Raw genomic sequence first — 21,086 nt, 5'->3', positions numbered from 1 at the left:
CATGACTGAAAAATACTGCCTCTCTACTGTGGGATATAGGCCTAAATTTTCTTTGTCAACCCAGCCCAGACTATGACTTGTTGCCTTTAGCACTGCCTATACCACCAGCCTTTTAAAGGCTGCAAACAGTGTATCTTCCTATTAACAGGGCAGGAAAAGAAAAACAACACATTCCCTTTTCATTTTAAGTTTTGCTTTGAATCTGTTGCCTGTTAAAAACTATCAGGCATGTATTAATGAATCTAAAACATAGAATTATCAATTCCTAGGCAAACTAATCCAACCTGGTCCACTTCTGTTGAGGATAATACATGTCACTTGATATATTTTTCATGTACAGGTAAACAGCAGGATAAAAAATGAATGCAAACTTCAGTAAAAGGTCAGTCTTATGACAGCAGTGGGGTATGGGCTAATGACCTCATTTATTTTGAAACGTGAGCCTTTCGATCAGTCCTAATGCACATACAAGAAACGCTTACTGAGTAATATGATCGTTACACAAGCAGTTGCTAATAAATAAAACGCCAAGTGGCAATAGGATTAAATGTTGTATTGTACTCACATTACACCTGTGGTTGGTTTGAATTTTATCCAAAAATACTGAAAAAAAAAAAAAAAAAAACAACCCTTCAATGGAATTTGGGGAGGATAACTCAGAAGGTGTCTTCCTCATAAAAATAAATATTTTTTCCTTTTTTCAAAACTGATTTATTTAAACTTCAGAATTCAAAACTTTATTTCATAGAGGTTACTTAAAAAGTAAGTTTTTTTTTTTTGTTATATATATATATATATATATATATATATATATATATATATATATATATATATATATATATATGACCCATTCTTTTACTTAACAGATTTTTTTTTTCCTAGCTCACCTTCACACGTGTCACATTTTCCAATAAAAGTTTTAAGTGTGGCACGAAGTATACTAATAAGGCATAATTAATGTAGGCTAATCATTTAAGCTGAGTAAAACATAAATGTGTTTGTTTTTAACCTACAATTCTGGATCTGGATCTAACTGCAGGAAAAGGAGTGTAAATTGGTTTCAAATCAGCATTTTGTGTGGCGTGAGCTGCGGGCTGTGAAATCCCATTTTAATTGCAACAATCGCCAACTAAAATGTGTTTACAGGCAGATATTCTAAAACAGAAATGGAAATCATCAGCATGTCAACACCGTAGTACCACTACTCACATCCCGCATTCTCAGGGAGTTACACAGAAAGCTGGCAGATCACACGACAGAAAGCTGTGACTACCACTTTGCTTGTGATAGGGCATTGCGCCTATCAATCAGAAGCTGCCTGTGAGCAAGAGAGACATTGAAGCCTCGGTGCTTTCTAAACATGTCCTACGTGCGATTGGTTGTGTTTCCAGGCATTCTGGCGGCTGGTGTGGTTTTCCTGCCTTTCGATTTGATGTACAGTGATGTCAGTCAAGGGTGTTCGCCTTGCAGGATTGCAGTTTGCTCTCCGCATGGAAGGTGGAGAGGGAAAGTGGAGGAGGAGATACAATAAACAAAAACAATCCGTGCTGGCCGCCATCTTGAATCTAGTCAGTTTCATTGAATGAGAGAAAAAAAGACAGAGGAATAAGAAACTGTAACACCGCCAAGTGAATGACAGCTGCAGCGTTTAACAACTTCCCATTCAAAAACAAAACCACCTCAGATTCAAAGCGTGCAGGTTTTGAGCATTTGTATTGTGCAGTGTGTTGTCTCTAGAAGAACAAAGTTATTGAGAGTGGAGCTTGAAGCATTTAATTTGGACTTGACAACCAAGAAGCCAAGACAGGCAGCAACAACAGGATTGAGTGGTTTTTTTTGTTTATCTTGTACCACAACAGAGGAAAATCACCTTTCTCATTTTAAAAAGAGGAACCCTTCGTTTTTCAAATATTGCTTTTTTTTTTTTTTTTTTTACTGGTAATACGTGAAATTGCGGACTAGATTTAGCAGAAAGAAGAAACGTTTCCCAGGACAAGGAACACCCGTGACACGGATAAAGTGGATTTTGAAAGTAATCCCTTCAAGACATTTATTTACACAAGTAGTGTATCCAGGATTGAGACATGTGAATTTGTGTTGTTACCACCTTAAATTGAATAACATGTTGATGTTACCCGAGTTTCAGAATCCATTAGGAACTCGGACGATGAAATGCAAATCCTAAAATGCGATAACTGTCTTTTAAATCTATATTGCTGCTGGAATTAATTTAATACAAAAAAGAAAAAAAAAAAACGTTTTTCTCTTTGTTAATAAAATAAAACATTCACTGAATAAGGTGTGTTGTGGCATATTTGAACGTTTTCTTTTTTCTCGGTTGTGTTGTCGATTTCGCCTATTTGTAAACGTTGGATGCAACAAGCTACGATGTTTTCTGCAAATGAGTCTATGTAGGTAGTGTACATGTATTTTGAATCTGTGGATTTGTCAACATCTTTTAATTTCAAAGGTGGGATCTTCAACAAGTGTTTATCTGAAGATATTTTAAAATATGTCCAATGTGCTCATGCGTTCATCCAGCCAAATGACCCATGTCTTTTGAGTTCATTTCTGAGAATCCAGAAGCGGGCCTTTCCTGCAAGGACCAGGGCTTTTGCCAACGTCAACTTTTTTTTTTTTTTTTTTTTTTTTTTTTTTTACTTAACATTGTTTCTATTTGTGGATTTTAAGCGTGACATTTGCTTAAAGAACAGATGTGTCCAGTTAAATTGAAATAAAAACATTGAATGCGGATGGACATCCTTGGCTTTTGAGGGCAATATAATTTTTTGGATTTTAAAACAAGGATTTGTTACCAGCTTGAAAATGGGAGCAGCTACAAAACTAGCCTTTGCAGTGTTTCTCATCTCGTGTTCCTCAGGTGGGTACGGCTTAACGTTTTACTGTAGTATATATATGTATATATATATATATATATATTATGTATGTGTTATGTGTGTGGTATAATCAGTTGCCATATAAATCATTGCACATGCATCGTTTGTTTTCTTGTTGTGGAGTCTGTGTGCAGTATGTGCTATATATTCAATACAGCTGTACATTTATTTCACTGTGTAGTTAATGTGACGGTCGAATTTATTGGCCACCAATGCAACCATCACTCTCGGGGCTTTGATTTAAGATGGTGTGCAGATAAACCTTGAACGAGTTAATATGTTTCGTAAACCGCAATTTTTATACGTCTATTTTTTCATGAATATTGACTAGATTGAGTTAGAGTCTAAGGGAATAAAACAGAATACCATATGCAATAAGATCATCTGCCTTATATTTAAAGATAATGTTTCTTTTTTGTTTTATTTACCGTAATTTTTACGTTTTTTTTTTTTTTTTTTTTTTTTTAACTCAGGAAAACAAATCAAATTATGGCAATAAAAACTGCTTAACAGTATTGTGCATGTTGCAATAACCATAACTGTTAATTATCATCAGTGTTCGGTTAGGATGCGCTTTGCTTTACATTATACTGTAAAACAAAATCGATAAAGCTAAGTACTTATCTAACCTCATACTTATTATGGCACATAGTATCTTGTACTTATTTTCAAGTTGAATTTTAAAGGCGAAAGCAACATGCATGCTAAAGTATAAAACTTACAAAATTAACCAGAAGCAGAAACCTCGTTTCTTAAATTGTTTTAATGAAAGTAACATTTTCGTTTCAAGGGTTTGATAATTGTTTGTGTTGATACATGAAAAATGCAAGCTGCAAGTGCTCAGTGGTGAGAAGTTACCATTTCAGACTAGTGAGAAGCAAAGACAAATATGATTGATTATACAGTTTTTCGGTGGTCTTTTCTAATTGCATTTTAGGTTTCGGTTTGTGTTAAATGCTGTGTTTTAAAATGTTCATAAATGTGGAGCTTCCCTTACAGAAACAACATCCACACCAGTGTATTATTAGCAGTATTATTGATGGGCTTTTCCTTTATAGAATACAACAGTATGCAGTGCGAAATGGCGAGCAGAGACAGGTTAGCCAATAAAAACACGCACTACTGTAAGGACGGTGGAGAAGTCTCATGGTGAAAATGTATTTTGATCACACTGACGTTAATGTCTCGTGAAAGTACATAGAGATGATACGGGAACTTTTTAATGTTAGTCATTCCTGAGAAATTTGACGTTGACTAACTCGCAATGTATATTAAGTTATTTGGGCACACATTAATTCAGAACTAAAAGTATGAGGCAGAAAAGAAAAGGTTAAGACTATTGGGAAATTACTTTGGTAGAGAATAATAACATTTGCACCTTTTAATAATGTGTTTTTAAGAACTGTTATATATTATTATTATTATTATTATTATTATTATTATTATTATTATTATTATTTGCGATTTTACGTATATGTTGAAAGCAGTATGATATTCTGAAATGTCACCGAATAGCGTTTATTTCATTGTGTTCGACCACTGGATCAGAAAGAACCCATGATAAACTCTGAAGCTTATACATTGTTAAACATTATTAAACATGTTAATGGTGGGGGGGGGGGGGGGGGGGGGGGATACTTGATTGTATGATAACAGTATTCAAAATCAGGAGGTATTACATTACATGGCACGGTATTGTAGTTAACATGGTTAATTCCCGAGAAAAATTAGATGTATTATTATTATTATTATTATTATTATTATTATTATATTATTATTATTATTATTATATATGTATTTATTTATTTATTTTGATCGGTTTGACCCTAAAACGATAAGTAAATAAATAATATATTCAAATTAATTTACAAAACACCTAGGGGCTGTTACTGTACAGTAAGTCATTTGTTTTCTGAAGTTCTACCAAACCTATGTCTGAAGAATGTTATATAACAGCTAGCTGGTGGTTTAACATCCTGGACATTGTCATTTCTGCTATAGGGTCCACATCTAAAGTTGACTCTTACAAATGTATCTCAGAGTTGTTGTTCCTTAAAATGGAAGCCTCCAATGAATTTGCCTGTTAAAATTCATACAGAATCACGATAATTGGGATATACATACTGTGGAGAATACTCCAGTGTTTGAGGAACATGATTCCACCATGCCAGTGCAAAGCACCATCTTTTATAGTAAAATGGTATAGAACTCATGTACGCTATACTTTAGCATTAGGGTTTTTTTTTTTTAATTACAAAACTGAGTTATAGTATTATGGTACAAACGTGGCACTTGGTGCTAACTTACTGTTAAGTGCTTAACAATGATTGACAGTTTTTAGAATTGTGCAGTCTACCCCAGTTTGAGTTGCAAGCTGTTGGGCTAATCCTGTATGTATTTTCTTTTAAAATCTGCTACTAAATTGGTCAGTCAGGGTTGTCCTTAAGTCAGGGTCCAGGGTGTCACAGTACCACTTATCTTTGAGCTGCATTTTGCGCTAGGGTCAAACTCTATTGGAAGGGTGTAGTTGATCTCATAAGTGGTTGTTTTTATTTATTTGGTTCATTTAGCAGTATATTTAGATTTTTTAACCAAATTCTTAATATATTTTCCATTTCATTAGTTAGTCACCAAACCTTGATGTGCAAGATGAAAAGACTTGATAAAAAGCATATTGGAAGCCAAGTCAGGCTAAACACAACAGTAATTAACACATGTTCAAAACAAGGCTTTTTGTTTTGTTTCTTTTATTAGTTTTTAGGTTTATTGTACCTCTTGAGAAAGCACTATATTAAATGTCGCTGTACACTGCAGAGCTGTATTCAAAGACACTAAAGCTTAATTGAAGCACAATTGTATTATTAAAAAAATGAACAAGCGTGTAATGCCTTTAAACTGTTCATGAGATATACTGGTTCTACTGTTATGTAAGTTCAACTGTGCAATTGGTTTGTGTGTAAGAATTGCTGGTGGTACTGTAGTTCTATGTACTCAAACTCTTAATATCAGTGCTTATTATACTGTACACACACTTGGTTTGTGGACAAAAATTACAAGCGAAGAGCAGAGATTTATGTTTACGTGTGAAAAATTGGACGATGAACAACGAATCCTGAAATGTGCCCATCAGGATATGTTAATAAATAAATTAATTAAATTGAGTTCCTCTTAGCCAGGGAAGGTGACTGAAAGTCCAAAGCCAGTTGTCACTATAGCCCTGGACACACAGTGATTTTTTCAGTCGCGTTGGGTAGTGTGTTATGTTTTGGGATTAGATTTTACAGGATCTGCCGATCGATTCACAAAGTTTAAATATGTTTAATATTTTGCGAAGCGATTCACTAGCATTGGGCAGTGTGTTATACCCTCTCGAAAGTTTCAAAGTCAGCAACCAATGAGTTCACCGCGTTCAGTCATCTGACGAGACAGACATCATCGCTCTGTTAATATACAAATACGCACACATAAGGTATTGGTTTGTATATAATGTCCATGCCGAGATCTTTTGAAAACAAGCCCCGACAGCCCCACAAGCTTTGTACTTTTTAACTATTAGACGAAATATTTACAGAATACAGTACTTAAAAACTGCTGCTATAACCATGATTAATTTATTAACAGTGTTTTAATTAAATTATACCAAATAAAGTTTTATTTACAATGAAGGGAAAATATGGTACATGTTTTCATTGTAATCATTTGGACAACACAGCATGTTCCCTACATTGTAAATAAAAATGCGATTAGATATAGTTTAATTAAAACGCTGTTAATAATAAATTAATTATGATTGTAGCAGCAGTTTTTAAGTTTTTTGTAAATATTTTGTCAAACAGTTAAAAAGTACAGTGATTGAGGCGGTCGGGGTTTGTTTTCAAAAGATATCGGCACAGACATTATACACAAACCAATGGAATACCTTATGCAGAGAAGCCAACTGCTACGATTTGGCCGTAGGAGCTACTTTTTTGGAGGTTCTGCTACGGTGAAGGGTTATAATACTACAATATTAAATAAATAAATGATGGATAGTCCCTGAGCGTGCAATATTATTTATAAAATATTATTTTAATACCAAGTGCATGTTTTTCCTTTTTAATTTTTTAACAAATTGTTCTTAAATAATACTGTATTTCACTTACAGTTTTATTGTGGCATTTTAACTGACATACTAAAAGCTCCAAGCTGGGTTGCTTAGTAACCAGTTTAGGGGTCCTTCAGAAACCGCTGTTCAAATGTTGCCTTGCTATCATTATCAACAGCACGTTTACTTGGGTGCTTGTCAGTAAGACCGTGATTAAGTCACAGTGGACACGGATTCAGTGATTTTAGTAGGGAGCATTGAACTCTACCAACACAACTTGAAATTACATCTTAATGAAAAAAAAAAAACGCTTTCACTGTTTAGTTAATGATGTTGAACTAGCTTGGTTGCTTTACTTTACAATGTAGCCGTTCACACTGGATTTTTTTTCAGCGCTGTCAAAATTGATTTAAACGTAAATGCAGGTGCAACTCTACTGCCCGATTTTTCAACAGCTGCGTTTTTCAATGCCTGTCGGTTCTTTGACCAAAACCAAGCGAAGTGTCTTGATATAGCTGAGAAAGCAGTGTTGTTGAGGCCATTCTACTTACTGTTTGAAGACAACTGTGTAGCACAGCTTGAATGTCATGCTTACTACCAAATTGTCAGTGAAATGAAATGCGACGTTTACCAGTTTTTGGAAAACCAACTTTTGCTCTAATCATTTTCTGCATAAAAAAAGTGTACTTCATAAGAACATAAGAAAGTTTACAAACGAGAGGAGGCCATTCGGCCCATCTTGCTCGTTTGGTTGTTAGTAGCTTATTGATCCCAGAATCTCATCAAGCAGCTTCTTGAAGGATCCCAGGTTGTCAGCTTCAACAACATTACTGGGGAGTTGATTCCAGACCCTCACAATTCTCTGTGTAAAAAAGTGCCTCCTATTTTCTGTTCTGAATGCCCCTTTGTCTAATTTCCATTTGTGACCCCTGGTCCTTGTTTCTTTTTTCAGGCTGAAAAAGTCCCTTGGGTCGACACTGTCAATACCTTTTAGAATTTTGAATGCTTGAATTAGGTCGCCACGTAGTCTTCTTTGTTCAAGACTGAACAGATTCAATTCTTTTGGCCTGTCTGCATATGACATGCCTTTTAAGCCCGGAATAATTCTCGTCGCTCTTCTTTGCACTCTTTCTAGAGCAGCAATATCTTTTTTTATAGCGAGGTGACCAGAACTGCACACAATATTGAAGATGAGGTCTTACTAGTGCATTGTACAGTTTTAACATTACTTCCCTTGATTTAAATTCAACACTTTTCACAATGTATCCGAGCATCTTGTTAGCCTTTTTTATAGCTTCCCCACATTGTCTAGATGAAGACATTTCTGAGTCAACAAAAACTCCTAAGTCTTTTTCATAGATTCCTTCTCCAATTTCAGTATCTCCCATATGATATTTATAATGTACATTTTTATTTCCTGCATGCAGTACCTTACACTTTTCTCTATTAAATGTCATTTGCCATGTGTCTGCCCAGTTCTGAATCTTGTCTAGATCATTTTGAATGACCTTTGCTGCTGCAACAGTGTTTGCCACTCCTCCTACTTTTGTGTCGTCTGCAAATTTAACAAGTTTGCTTACTATACCAGAATCTAAATCATTAATGTAGATTAGGAATAGCAGAGGACCTAATACTGATCCCTGTGGTACACCACTGGTTACCACACTCCATTCTGAGGTTTTTCCTCTAATCAGTACTTTCTGTTTTCTACATGTTAACCACTCCCTAATCCATGTACATGTGTTTCCTTGAATCCCAACTGCGTTCAGTTTGAGAATTAATCTTTTGTGCGGGACTTTGTCAAAAGCTTTCTGGAAATCTAAATAAACCATGTCATATGCTTTGCAATTATCCATTATCGATGTTGCATCCTCAAAAAAATCAAGCAAGTTAGTTAGACACGATCTCCCTTTCCTAAAACCATGTTGACTGTCTCCCAGGACCCTGTTACCATATAGGTAATTTTCCATTTTGGATCTTATTATAGTTTCCATAAGTTTGCATATAATAGAAGTCAGGCTTACTGGTCTGTAGTTACCTGGTTCAGTTTTGTTTCCCTTTTTGTGGATCGGTATTACGTTTGCAATTTTCCAGTCTGTCGGTACCACCCCTGTGTCAAGAGACTGCTGCATGATCTTGGTAGCGGTTTGTAATTACTTCTTTCATTTCTTTGAGTACTACTGGGAGGATCTCATCCGGCCCAGGGGATTTGTTTATTTTAAGAGCTCCTAGTCCCTTTAACACTTCTGCCTCAGTTATGCTAAAGTTATTTAAAACTGGATAGGAACTGGATGACATGTGGGGCATGTTGTCAGTATCTTCCTTTGTAAAAACTTGTGAAAAGTAATCATTTAATATATTTGCTATTTTTTTTTCTTCATCTACGATTTTGCCATTTGTATCTCTTAAACATTTAATCTCCTCTTTGAATGTTCTCTTGCTGTTGTAATATTGGAAAAACATTTTGGAATTGGTTTTAGCTCCCTTAGCAATGTTCATTTCTATTTCTCTCTTGGCCTTTCTAACTTCCTTTTTGACTTGCGTTTGCAGTTCTGTGTACTCTTTCTGCGTACTTTCTTTTTGGTCCTTTTTTAATGCTCTATAAAGTGCCTTTTTTCGCTGAATATTTTTTTTAATTGATCTATTAAACCATTTTGGCAATTTAGTTTTACATTTAGATTTGTCTACTTTAGGGATGTAATTGTTTTGCGCCTCTAGTACTACATTTTTGAAGAACAACCATCCTTCTTCTGTGGGTGTTTTCTCTATTTTACTCCAATCTACTTCTGTTAGTCTCTGTTTCATACCTTCATAGTTTGCTTTTCTAAAATTGTAAACCTTAGCTTTAGTCATTACTTTTGGGGTTTTAAAAAAACACTTCAAATGAGACCATGTTGTGGTCTGAGTTTGCCAGTGGTTCTCTGACCTCTGTTTTAGTTATTCTGTCTTCGTTATTTGAAAAGACTAAATCAAGGCATGCCTCCCCTCTAGTCTGTGCCTTGACAAATTGTGTTAGGAAGAAGTCATTTGTCATTTCCACCATTTCTATTTCATCCTTCGTGCTACCCACCGGGTTTTCCCATTTTATTTGGGGAAAGTTGAAATCCCCCATTAGTATGGCTTCTCCTTTGCTACACACATTTCTAATGTCATTGTATAACAGATTATTGTGCTCACAGTCTGAATCTGGCGGTCTATAGCATGCTCCTATTATTATGCCCTTTGAATTTTTGTCCGTTATTCTGACCCATATTGATTCGGTTTTATTTTCTTTGTCCAGGTTTAACACCTGGGCTTCAAGACTGTTTCTTATGTATAGCGCTACCCCTCCTCCTCTTCTGTCCTGCCTGTCTTTCCTATACAGTGTATACCCACAAATATTATATTCGTCCCCATCACTCTCAGACAACCACGTTTCTGTAACACCTATCACATCATAGTTACCTGTTAGTGCAGTAGCTTCAAGTTCTAGAATTTTGTTTCTGATACTTCTAGCATTTAGATAAATACATTTAATGGTTGTCTTACCTGAGTTGTTGTTCTTGTTTTGATGCGGTTTCCCTTCTGTTTTTTTGTTGATTTCTCCCCCCTTCCTTTCTAGCTGTCCATATGGTGCTTTGCAAGGTGCCGGTAGTATACCAGAAAATACCACAGTTTTGGTTTTCTCTTTTAATTTCCTTCCTAGCTCTCTGAATTTGTTTTGCAGGGATTTTGGTCTGTCTCTACCAATGTTGTTTATACCGATGTGGATGATTACTACCGGGTCGTCTCGTGTTCGTTCTAGGAGCCTGTCCATGTTCTCAGTGATGTGCTTGACCGAGGCTCCCGGAAGGCAGCACACTTCAGGGTGACCGGCGCTCCAGAAAGCCATCAAACATGTACAATATGTCAACAAACACACACACAAACCGAAACCTACAGTTTTTGTTTGCTGTCCTGTAGAAACCCCACCAAATGTTATGTAAAACGAACATTTTGGTTTATAGTTATATACGCCGTGAAGCTTATCAATTTACAGGATTAAAACTTGAATCTGATGTTGTGAAAACCATAATAAATAAATATTTAAATTACTTTCACCCTTTAACTACTTCTACAGACCAATGTTATGTTTATGTAGGTATTGTATATTGTATTTGAAAAAAAAAGTTGAATTTTCATCCCTGTGACTTAACACACCATTTCCCCATCCTCCAAGATTTTGAACAAATCACCCCGTGATTTTTAGTACACAATCTCGTAACAAAATTCCAGCCTTACTTATCAGTTATTAAAATAGGAATCTCAAATCAAACAAAAAATGTCACTCCTCAATCAAAAAGATCGAGGTTGGCTTGTCAGAAATATCAAGTGGCATTTACCACAGAATGGTCATTCATAAAAAGAAGTGGAGTGTCTCAATCTGACGTCTATTGTGAATACTGCCGGACAGACTTCTCTGTGAAACATGGTGGGCGTCATGACTGTATCATTCACATAGGTACGAAGAAACACCAGTAATAAGCAAAGTCTGACACTCCCCATTACTGTGTTTCTGCAAATGGGTTTTGACGTTTAACTCACTTTAAATAATGAATTAATTATTGGATACTACACTTCATTTTGTGTTTTGATAGCTGCAGAATAATACAAATATAAATTTAAAAAAAAAACTGTTAAATCTTTCTTGAGGTGTTATTATAAAGTTTTGAGGTTGAATATTTCAGTCCAGGTTTGATAGCACTTACTCTTCATTTCTACTATTTAAATACAGAATAAATAGAATTCAAATTAAAATGAAAAAAAATCAGTGTTGAAGTATTTTTATTGAGGTTGTTAATTTCTAAATGTCATGTGTTTACAATTACCAAAATTATGGATTGAACAGTGAAAATTAGGGCATTGGCTTGCCAAACCCTAAGAACCTTTTAATTTCTAGGGCTAGCATCCTCTGGCCTAAAAAGAAAAAAAAAAAATCTGCTATTGTATGCTACTATTTTCTACTTTCATAAGTTGGCATCTCTGCTTTGTGTGTGTGTGTATTAATAGAGAATATATGCACGTCTCTAGTCATATGTGTTTTTCACAATCACACCACTTTCTAGCCAAAGTTGTAGGTAGTATAGCCTTATGTTTTCACCTTTTGTCATTAATTTGCCCCATTGCCGCTATACTTAATGCATCCAAGACAGGTTAAAAAAAAAAGTAGAAAAAAAATCACAGATTGTGCATCCCGTCCTGCGTTTTCAATCGGGCAGTGTGTGATGCCCGTTAGCAAAGATTCTTTTGCGATGCGACCTCTTCCTTTGAGAGACGACGGTCGCATTGGGCACTGTGTTCTGGGCTTATCTTAAAGCTTAGGCCAGGGAGGTTACGGCAGCATAAGTCGTGGCTAAAGTATTGTAACTGTTGTTCAGTAAATCCTCAGGACAGTCAAACTCATGCTCCAATTCAGCCAAAGATTTTAGGATTCTGTATCATACAAAAATGGTAGCAGTTAAACATACAGGGTGATTGTAAGGTCAGTTGAACTTTGTGTTGCTGCTGTATTGTGGATAAGCCATTTACTACAGAGCATTGACTACTTTCTGGTTATGGTTGAATAGTGTTTCCCAAATTGGTAAGTGCTGTGAACACAAATGTCACATGTATTTCCATTATAAGCCAACTATGCTGCTGAGAGGGATTTCATAAGGTTTAGACTTCTGGCAGATCTGCAATGCATTAGGTGTAAACTACTGTAAAACGAATATAACTTTGTATTGTAGCTGTACGGTAATATCTCTGAATTGAGGTGTATTCAATTGTTCTAAAAAGCAGTGGATCTAAATACAGATCATTTGTGTATGAAGGTTGTGAACATCTTACAATGCACGCAAGACTCTGTAGTGCTGCAGTGTTTTCTCAGTCATAACTATCGTTTTGAGTTACTGAGTCCTGTCATGATGGAGATCTGTATCTGGGCACAGCTACCACCTGTCATAAACTGCTCAGTTACATTCTTTAAATATTTGGTGTTCAAAGTTTCTTTATACAGGAAAGAGTCATTGTTGTCACATGCTATAGAAATCACAGACAAGAGAGCATTAATAATCACATCTATAGACTAGCACCAAACCTGTCTTTACAAGTGATTTTCCTAAATAGACCCTAGTCAGTGAGCTGCATTTAAAAAGAGACATGCCTTCAGTCTACTTTTTATGTAAATTTTTCAAAAGATCCTGACATTTTTGTTGGTTGGGTCCAGCCCTTTGGACAGATGGCAGGGCAGGGAGACCCTATGCTATTGTGCATTCATTATCATTTGTCTTGATACTTTTGAAAGCCAGAATACTGGGAGTTAGCATAAAAATATAGCTAATTATTATAAGAAAGGAATAATTAATGATCCAATGGGGCAGCTACTGTATTTGTATTTACTAACAACTAAATTAGTCACGGCTTAATGCTTCAAACAGTCTCTGTTCAGTGAGTGCTATTACCTTTACTATTTTTTTAAAATTTTATTTAGTAGTTGGCAATTGTTTTTTACCCTGTTTTTTCTCCCAATTTGAAATAGCCAGTCTATTATTTTTACGCTCGGCTCAGCACTACCACCCCCGCACTGACTCGGGAGTGGCAAAGACAAACACACGCTGTCCTCCGAAACGTGTGCTGTCAGCCAAATTGCTTTTTTTCACACTGCAGGCTCGCCATGCAGCCACCTCAGAGCTTCAGCGTCGGAAGACAACGCAGCTTACAGGCAAGCCCGCAGGCGCCCAGACAGTCTACAGGGGTTGCTGCTGCGTGGTGAGCTGAGGACATCCAGGCTGACCTAACCCCTCCCCTCCTGGGCAGTGCTCGGCCAATTGTGCCTCGCCCCTTGGGAGCTGTCGTCCATGGTTTGCAGTAGAATAGCCTGGACTCAAACCGGCAACCTCCAGGCTATAGGGTGCATCCTGCACTCTACGCAGAGTGCCTTTACTGGATACGCCACTCATGAGCCCTATTACCTTTACTTTTAATAATATGTTTTAATAAACATGATGTGTTTTTACTGTACTCTGCAAAATCTATAACTATCCATGACAAATATTTATAGATTTGTCAATTTTAAAAACAATAAACTTAAAAATAACTTGTTGAAATATTTACTATGATTATATCATCTTACACTTCAAAAGGAGCTGCAACACAATTTATAGTTAGGAAATCTGCAAGTCTTTAATAAATTGTACTAAGCTAACATTATACAGTTGAAGTACTGCAGTATTTTCTGGAAACACTGTTTTGTTTGTATGACTTGTATCTGGGGGAAACTTTTTTTTTTTTAATAGGTACAAACCCCACAACTTGGTAATGAGGAACAGCTTCCCTTTTTAAATACAAAAGCTCTGCCATACTGTAGAATGGATCGTGTTACTGTAAATGTTAATTTTAGATGGTATTGAACTATAAAACTGAAATGCCCCTCATCTGTCCTGGATATTAAAGCAGTGCTTTAGCAAACTAGAATGACTTTCACTTTATCTGGCTTACATGCAGTAGAGTTTTTAATACTAGAGTAAGTTATTCTCATAATATATGGTAGTAGTCTATCCTACAGTAAACTTAATATACCCTTGATCAGTTTTTGAAAACCTGTGATTTTGATTGCAAAACCTAACACACATACAACTGTGTATGTCTATGGTGAGAAACTTGCTGTTGCTCCTTACTTGGTACCGCCTGTCCCCTCCAACATTACAAAAATATACAGATGGTTACTAAGCACAGAACAATGGGATCAGGGCTGTGTACTCTACAATGTTGTAATTAAAGTTGTGGTTGAAGTACAGTATGAGGTGGAAAGATCAGCATCATGATTACATATTAGATCTTCAGGATTTACAACAGAAAGAAATTGAAAGCAAACGTCAGCCTCCATAGAGTCAGGAATGCCTGTTTCCCTTTATACTGTAAGTACAAGACTTGCTGGGTCTGCATTTAATACCGTACATTTGCAGTGACTGGTAAGCACTTTAAGCTGTACTGGGACGTTTTGTTAATTGTTACTCAACCCTGCTGGGGAATCTGCTGCCACTTTTTCCAACATCTTGTATAGTATGTCATATATCATAAGAGATGTGCCTCCATAATTAATACAACATATTTACACTGTCATATCCTCAGTTTGCTTTGAAATACTGTCTTCATATTACAACTCAGTTGCATTATATGATTCCCTCAATCCAGTTTTATTATGGGTGTTTTCAAGTAACAACATAACTGTTTCATCCCACATGCGTGCAATGCAAAGAATTCTGGAAGCAGGCCATAGATTTGTTCCAGTTTTGCTCAGCATATTTTCTCTCTAAATAATAAATGTTAAGTAAAGCTCATAGGGGAGTGGAACTGAATCTGATTATGGGTGAATCGATCCACTTGAGTGTGTTGTGTGCTTCTGAACCTAACATTTCACAGTGAGTTTTAAAAAGAGAGCAAGGTAAAGTACAATACGATACTGTATACTGTATTCTTACTTGTAATTTTTATCAGATGTATTTTGAGCATTTACTCACAGTATTTTGAGCATTTACAGTGTCAGTTTTTTGCAAACATTGTAGAGATGAGGTCTCAGGAACCTTGGCATTAACTGAGTCTTGGCTCAAACTGATCCTTTACAGAAGCAATCATGTGGGTCACATGCTTCAGGTTTGTAGGCTGGTTAAAGTGGCTGCTGCTCTGGCAAACTGAGGCGGGGGTGGGGATTTGCAAAGTAGATTTAACAGCAAGGATTCTGTTTTCCTGGAGAGCACAGGGTTGCATTTTCGGTCTCCAGGGACTGTATTATGAGGACCAAAACTGTACAGTAGTTTATAATGGTACTTCCGCTTTGTTTATAGAAGTTGGCTCCAACTCTGAATTTTCTGTTTACACTACATAGATTTTGCCACTGAGTTATTTTCACCAGTGTATATAATTTCCTTTGTGGTTGCTAAAGCTTAATCCATAGACCTGGAACACTGTTGCTGTTGCCATCAAAAAGTGATTACAATCTAGTGTAATACAGACTGCTGTTTGTTTTTGTTTTTTTGTTTTTTTTCAAAACTGTGGCAGCCATACTGTTCTGCACCTAACAGGCATGCTTTTGTAAACAATTTGACAATTTCAAGATTTATTGAAAAAGCCAACACAGGCAACAGTGCAGTACATTAAACTGTTGTATCTTACACTAGAGCAGGCAGCATTTCTACAACACACTCTGAGTTCTTCAAATTAATTATTGTTCATTTAAAATTGGAGTGATTGAGAATGTTTATCTTGTAGTTGTGTTACAAAATGTGAACAATACTTGTGAAGGGTTTTATTGTACTATGATAATACACAGTATTGTACATTACAAGATTTCACATACTGTACTGTTTATCTAGCAATGTATCATCATTTGTAAAAAAAATATATATATATTTTGCAAACAGTTGTTGATTTGTTTAATTTATATTAGGCTTTCAAATTTCAAAACATTATGAAAGGTCACTACACCTGTACGGTATGCTGGGAAAATGACATTAGACAACAGATCATATTTTCAAACAAATTGAGTTTGAAGCATACAAGAAAACCTTTTGCAGTCTTATTTATTTGTATACTGTACATGCAGGTTTCATGGCCTGCTCCATATCAAGTAACTTTTCAGTACCTGTTTGTTACTGTCTTTTACAAGTAATAGTATTTTTTTCTATGGTGTACAGTACTTATCATAAACTATGATGACGTAATACATTTTAGTGAAAGTTTCCTAATGTACAAGAGCCCCAGAAGAAAGGACTAAGTGTGATTAGTGTGCCTTGCAGATGTTGTTTTATGTGCTATAGAGGCTTCCTGAAGTAGACTCCAGTCTAGACAGTGTGTCTGCGCTCAACTCCTGCTTTGATCCTTGATTAAAACTGGTCATAGTACATTTAACCTGTTGTTCTTTTAAGTCTCGCAAGACTTAACTTTATTCTGTGTTTTGTGTGCTTATATGCTTTGTTTATTTTTTTCCATTTTTATATTTCAAGTGTTTTGGACAGCAAAAAATAAAATAGACTTAGTTATTGATTACAGTTTCAACTTGGATGAAACTAATATAAATGGAGACTGATGGACTGCTAAACATTCCACCACTGATTAGAGTATCACTTTCCATTACAGCATTCTATTGTTAGAATGTATTTATGTAACGTTTCCTAAAGGTGAAGTTGGACACAGTATAAACTACAGTAAGTGGAATAAAACTAGGCTCCTGTTTTTAGGTTTTGCAAAGCTTGCCAATTCAATAACTTCATTTTTTTTTTATTCTACAAGTCTTACCACTGTAAAGTACAGTGTAAAAACATCCAATGAGCAAGCTTAGGTAATTCTGGGGCTCTTTCTCTCCCCTTTAAGCTTTAACCAATGTTTAGAAATCTATTTTCTTAGACCTTATTAGCATCAGCAGTATTATCACTGCCCCTCCTCTTCTTCTTTTGAAGGTATTTTGGTTATTTGTTTGTATTTTATACTTTGGCTTGTAGGCCTACTATTTCAAAGACGATGCTGTACATGAAAAGTTGGCTGATTAAAATACTGTACGTGGGATACTCTGGAAAAGAGCAATGGCGATCTTTATTATTTCTAGAGAGCAGCCATGATCTGCCAGGCCTGAGGAAAATCTCTACATTCAACTGTGTGGGATTCTCACTTGATTTTAATTTTTTTCATAGCCTATTTGCTTCAGGCCAGTAATCTCTACCTCTTATACATTTTTTATTTCCTTAATATACTGTATCCGCCAGTCAGCATACAAATAAGCAAATCATACTCTGTAAAAGTCTAATGTTATTCAAAGCTGACCAGGTACTTGGTTTCTTGTTAGACCTATCTGAGACAAGTAAACTTATTCTGTTATATAAATTGTATTAGTTTACTTTTAAAGAACCAACAGCAATGACAAATCCTATTGTATAAAACACCACTACAGTATCTGCAGTGACAGGATGATAAAGGAAATAAATCCCTGATGCACTTTCTGTCATAGCAGATTCAGTCAATTTTACAGAGACATCAGTTAACAGCATCGAACGATATTTTTTTCTTTGAAAACAAATGCCTTGTCAATTTCAGTTAGCAGTAATGTTCTGTAGGTGTGTAGATGTGATTACTTTCTATAATCTTGTGAACTTTAATAATAAACCTGTTTTTAAATATTCACATTTTGAGTACTGTTAGCCAACTTTCTATTATTTCATGTACTGGAAAAGATATGTGTGCAGCATGTGTGTACAGTACTGTACAGTATATGGAAAAGGCTTAGTACATATTGAATATGTGTTCGACACCAGTTTTTGTTTTTATACATACTAATGACAACCTTTTCAAGCCCATTGTACTGTAGGGATAACCAGAAAGCCAGAGATGTATCCATGATTGTATTGTAAAATGTTACAGATACTGTACTCTAAAGCATAGGATGGCAGTTTGTTCCTTGTTCATGATTGTCAGTTTTAACTGTCCCCTGTAAAGACTCAATCATTGGGCCATATTTATTAAATGCACAGTTCTTTTCTGTATTTCTCAGTAGATCTGCATAATTTGTAGCTTGGTAAATCTAGACCATTCTTTTACCAACAAATTCTGGTTGGTCTTTTTTTCACATGAAAATATACCATAACAAAGGATTCACTCAGGTCTTCATAACCAGTCTTCTGTTGTCATTTGCCTGGTTGACAAATTCAGAATGTTTTGTTGTGTTGTGTTCTGAGTTTTACAGAGTTTTAAAAGAATCATATTACTTTATCACAGTCCTCAAATATTACAATATAGCCTCAAAGTCTCAGTCCAAACAAAGGAAATGCAATCTTTGAGTGCTGTACTACAAATTCTGTCATAATGGATTCAAACTTAATATAGTACCTTAATTGTCAATAATTGTAGATTAATATAGAATTAAATATGTGCACCATACATTTTTCCTCTATATGGTTAATTAAGATTTCTGTAGGAAACCTTACGATACATTGTTTATTGTAATACAGTCAGAGTTCTAATGAGCCTGGAGGTGACATTGTACAGTACAGTAGCTTTGTCTAGTGATCTGATCAACTGTATTCCTGAAGCAGCATCTTCACTCACAGTATGTTTTAAAATGACTCACAGAGCTTTACAAATACCTTTGTAAATTGTGCAGTGTATCCAATCTGCAACCCTTTATGAATATGCCTTGGGCATACTGTACAGTCTGTAATATGCAGTGGAATATAAACACATGATGAAGAAAAGGAAAAAGAATCAGTGAAACAGAATACATGTGGGTTTGTGTCGTTGGGCGTAGATTTATTTTTTACAGTAAATTACTCCTTGTAAGTTAGTTACTGACAGAGCCATTTCTCAATGATTGGCATTGCAGTAAATACAAATAAAATGAATAGAGCCAGGATATAAAACTGAGGATTCCTGAGTGGAAAATACAGATGGTGAGTTCTTGCAATAAATGTTGTTGTATTTGAGTTCAGAAACTTAAGTACGAGTGACACATAGCGTAAAAATAAATGAAACGACTGCTGATTGATGGTGACAGGGACAATAAAATATTAAATGTGTAACTGCGGGGTAAAGTAAAGGAATGCTGTGTCTGACCAAAAAAGTAGGACAATATGAATTAGAATTTTTTTTTTTTTTACCAAAATGTTTTTGCAGCAGATTTACATACTACAATATTTTAATAGATGGTCAGGTCATGTTTAATCTTGAAAAAAAGTATTTAGTTGATACAGTATGATAGAACTACAGTATAGTAGAATACATCCACAAGAACATGGTGAGCACAGCCCAGTATCATTTCACAGCAATGGCCATTACCAGTAATCCTCTAGTCATCAAGTGTGCAGTACTGTACTTGTAATAATTTGTTGTGTTTATAAACCAATTACTTTACAGAGATACTGTAAGTACTATACTTTTGTCTCACTCAGACCTAAAATGAAACACACATTGGGGTCACTTCCATCGAGCTAAACAGGGCTGATCTAAATACTGCCATCATTTAAATCACTATTAAAATGGGCAGTAAAATATGAACCTTCGTTTTTTCAGATTTTTACAGACCGCAATAAACCAAAGGGCAAATACACACTGTTGGATAATGTCCATAGCCTTGGGCATTTCATTCATTATTTAAACAGTGGTGGTATTTAGATCAGTCACTGTTTAGATCAGTTGAATAGACCCCATTATTGTAATGCTAACACATGCCATGACAGCTGTAAAAAGATTTTTCGATGCACTATTCTAAGTTTTGTATTTCTGTAACTTCTGGTCAGCTTTGTGTTGTTGCCAGTTACATCACTGTTGTTTTGGCTTGTAAATATGATTACCATCTCCCTCCATCACATCTGGCAGCAATACAGCAAATGAGCATGTAGAATTAATGGCAGGAACTGTGGGGTAAGTCTGCCAAGTCTAGATTCTGTGGAGTCCATGTCATTGTCCTGTCAGTCTCAAAAGCCTTTATAACTTTTAGACATTTGTGGCAGCGGTGAAGCATTTTCACAACTCAAATACATGTTAATATTTTCAGCAGTAATGGTTGTTTTTAAAACATTGAAAAAAGATAAGAATGAGTGTTTTTTTTTAATTTTTATAATGGAAAGAAATCTATAAAAATGTGCTTCTGATAACAGTCATGGTCTATTAGCCTTACTACAGTACTGTAGGACGATTTGTATGTTCAGTGTAATATTCTGTATAAAAAGTTTTTTTTTTTTTTTTTTTTTTTGTTTTGTCCAGTGAGGGGAATCAATTTTGTTTCCTGTTGTTGTACTACTGTTTACTGCACAGTTTCACAGCAGTAGCATGTTCATAAAAGCTTGTAGCACTTTTATCATGCACTGATATTAATACTTAATCTTAACCTCTATTGCACTGCGTCATGCGCAAATGACATTGAGAAACACAGTCCCTTGCAGTACTAAAAAAACATTTTATAGATTGTATTGTACCGTATTAATTATACATGACTCATCTTCTATTCAAAAAAACCTTTGGGATTAGTCATGTGGTCATCTTGACTGGTAAAAAAGGAAGTACACACAGCTAATGCCACGACATAACAGCAGCATGGTAAGTTCATTTTTGGGGGTAAAACT

General features: G+C 35.5%; 1 protein-coding gene across 3 annotated transcripts in view; it reads left to right on the top strand.

The window, feature by feature from the left end:
• Positions 1 to 1,361: 1,361 nt before the first annotated feature.
• LOC121322905 (activin receptor type-2A-like) overlaps positions 1,362 to 21,086 on the top strand; it is a 50,028-nt gene continuing 30,303 nt past the window's right edge. Inside the window, exon 1 of one of the 3 annotated variants that reach the window (XM_041263483.1) lies at positions 1,362 to 2,881. In XM_041263483.1, coding sequence (XP_041119417.1) covers positions 2,827 to 2,881 — 55 coding nt within the window. In that variant the 5' untranslated portion in view covers positions 1,362 to 2,826. The remainder of the gene's footprint in view (positions 2,882 to 21,086) is intronic. The other 2 variants (XM_041263481.1, XM_041263482.1) reach the window with 2 other exon arrangements.

The sequence above is a fragment of the Polyodon spathula genome, chromosome 11 (genome assembly GCF_017654505.1).
Source record: "Polyodon spathula isolate WHYD16114869_AA chromosome 11, ASM1765450v1, whole genome shotgun sequence".
NCBI classification, from domain to species: Eukaryota; Metazoa; Chordata; class Actinopteri; order Acipenseriformes; family Polyodontidae; genus Polyodon; species Polyodon spathula.
Note: the sequence above shows the minus strand (reverse complement) of the source record. Positions and strands in the feature narration are given on the sequence as shown.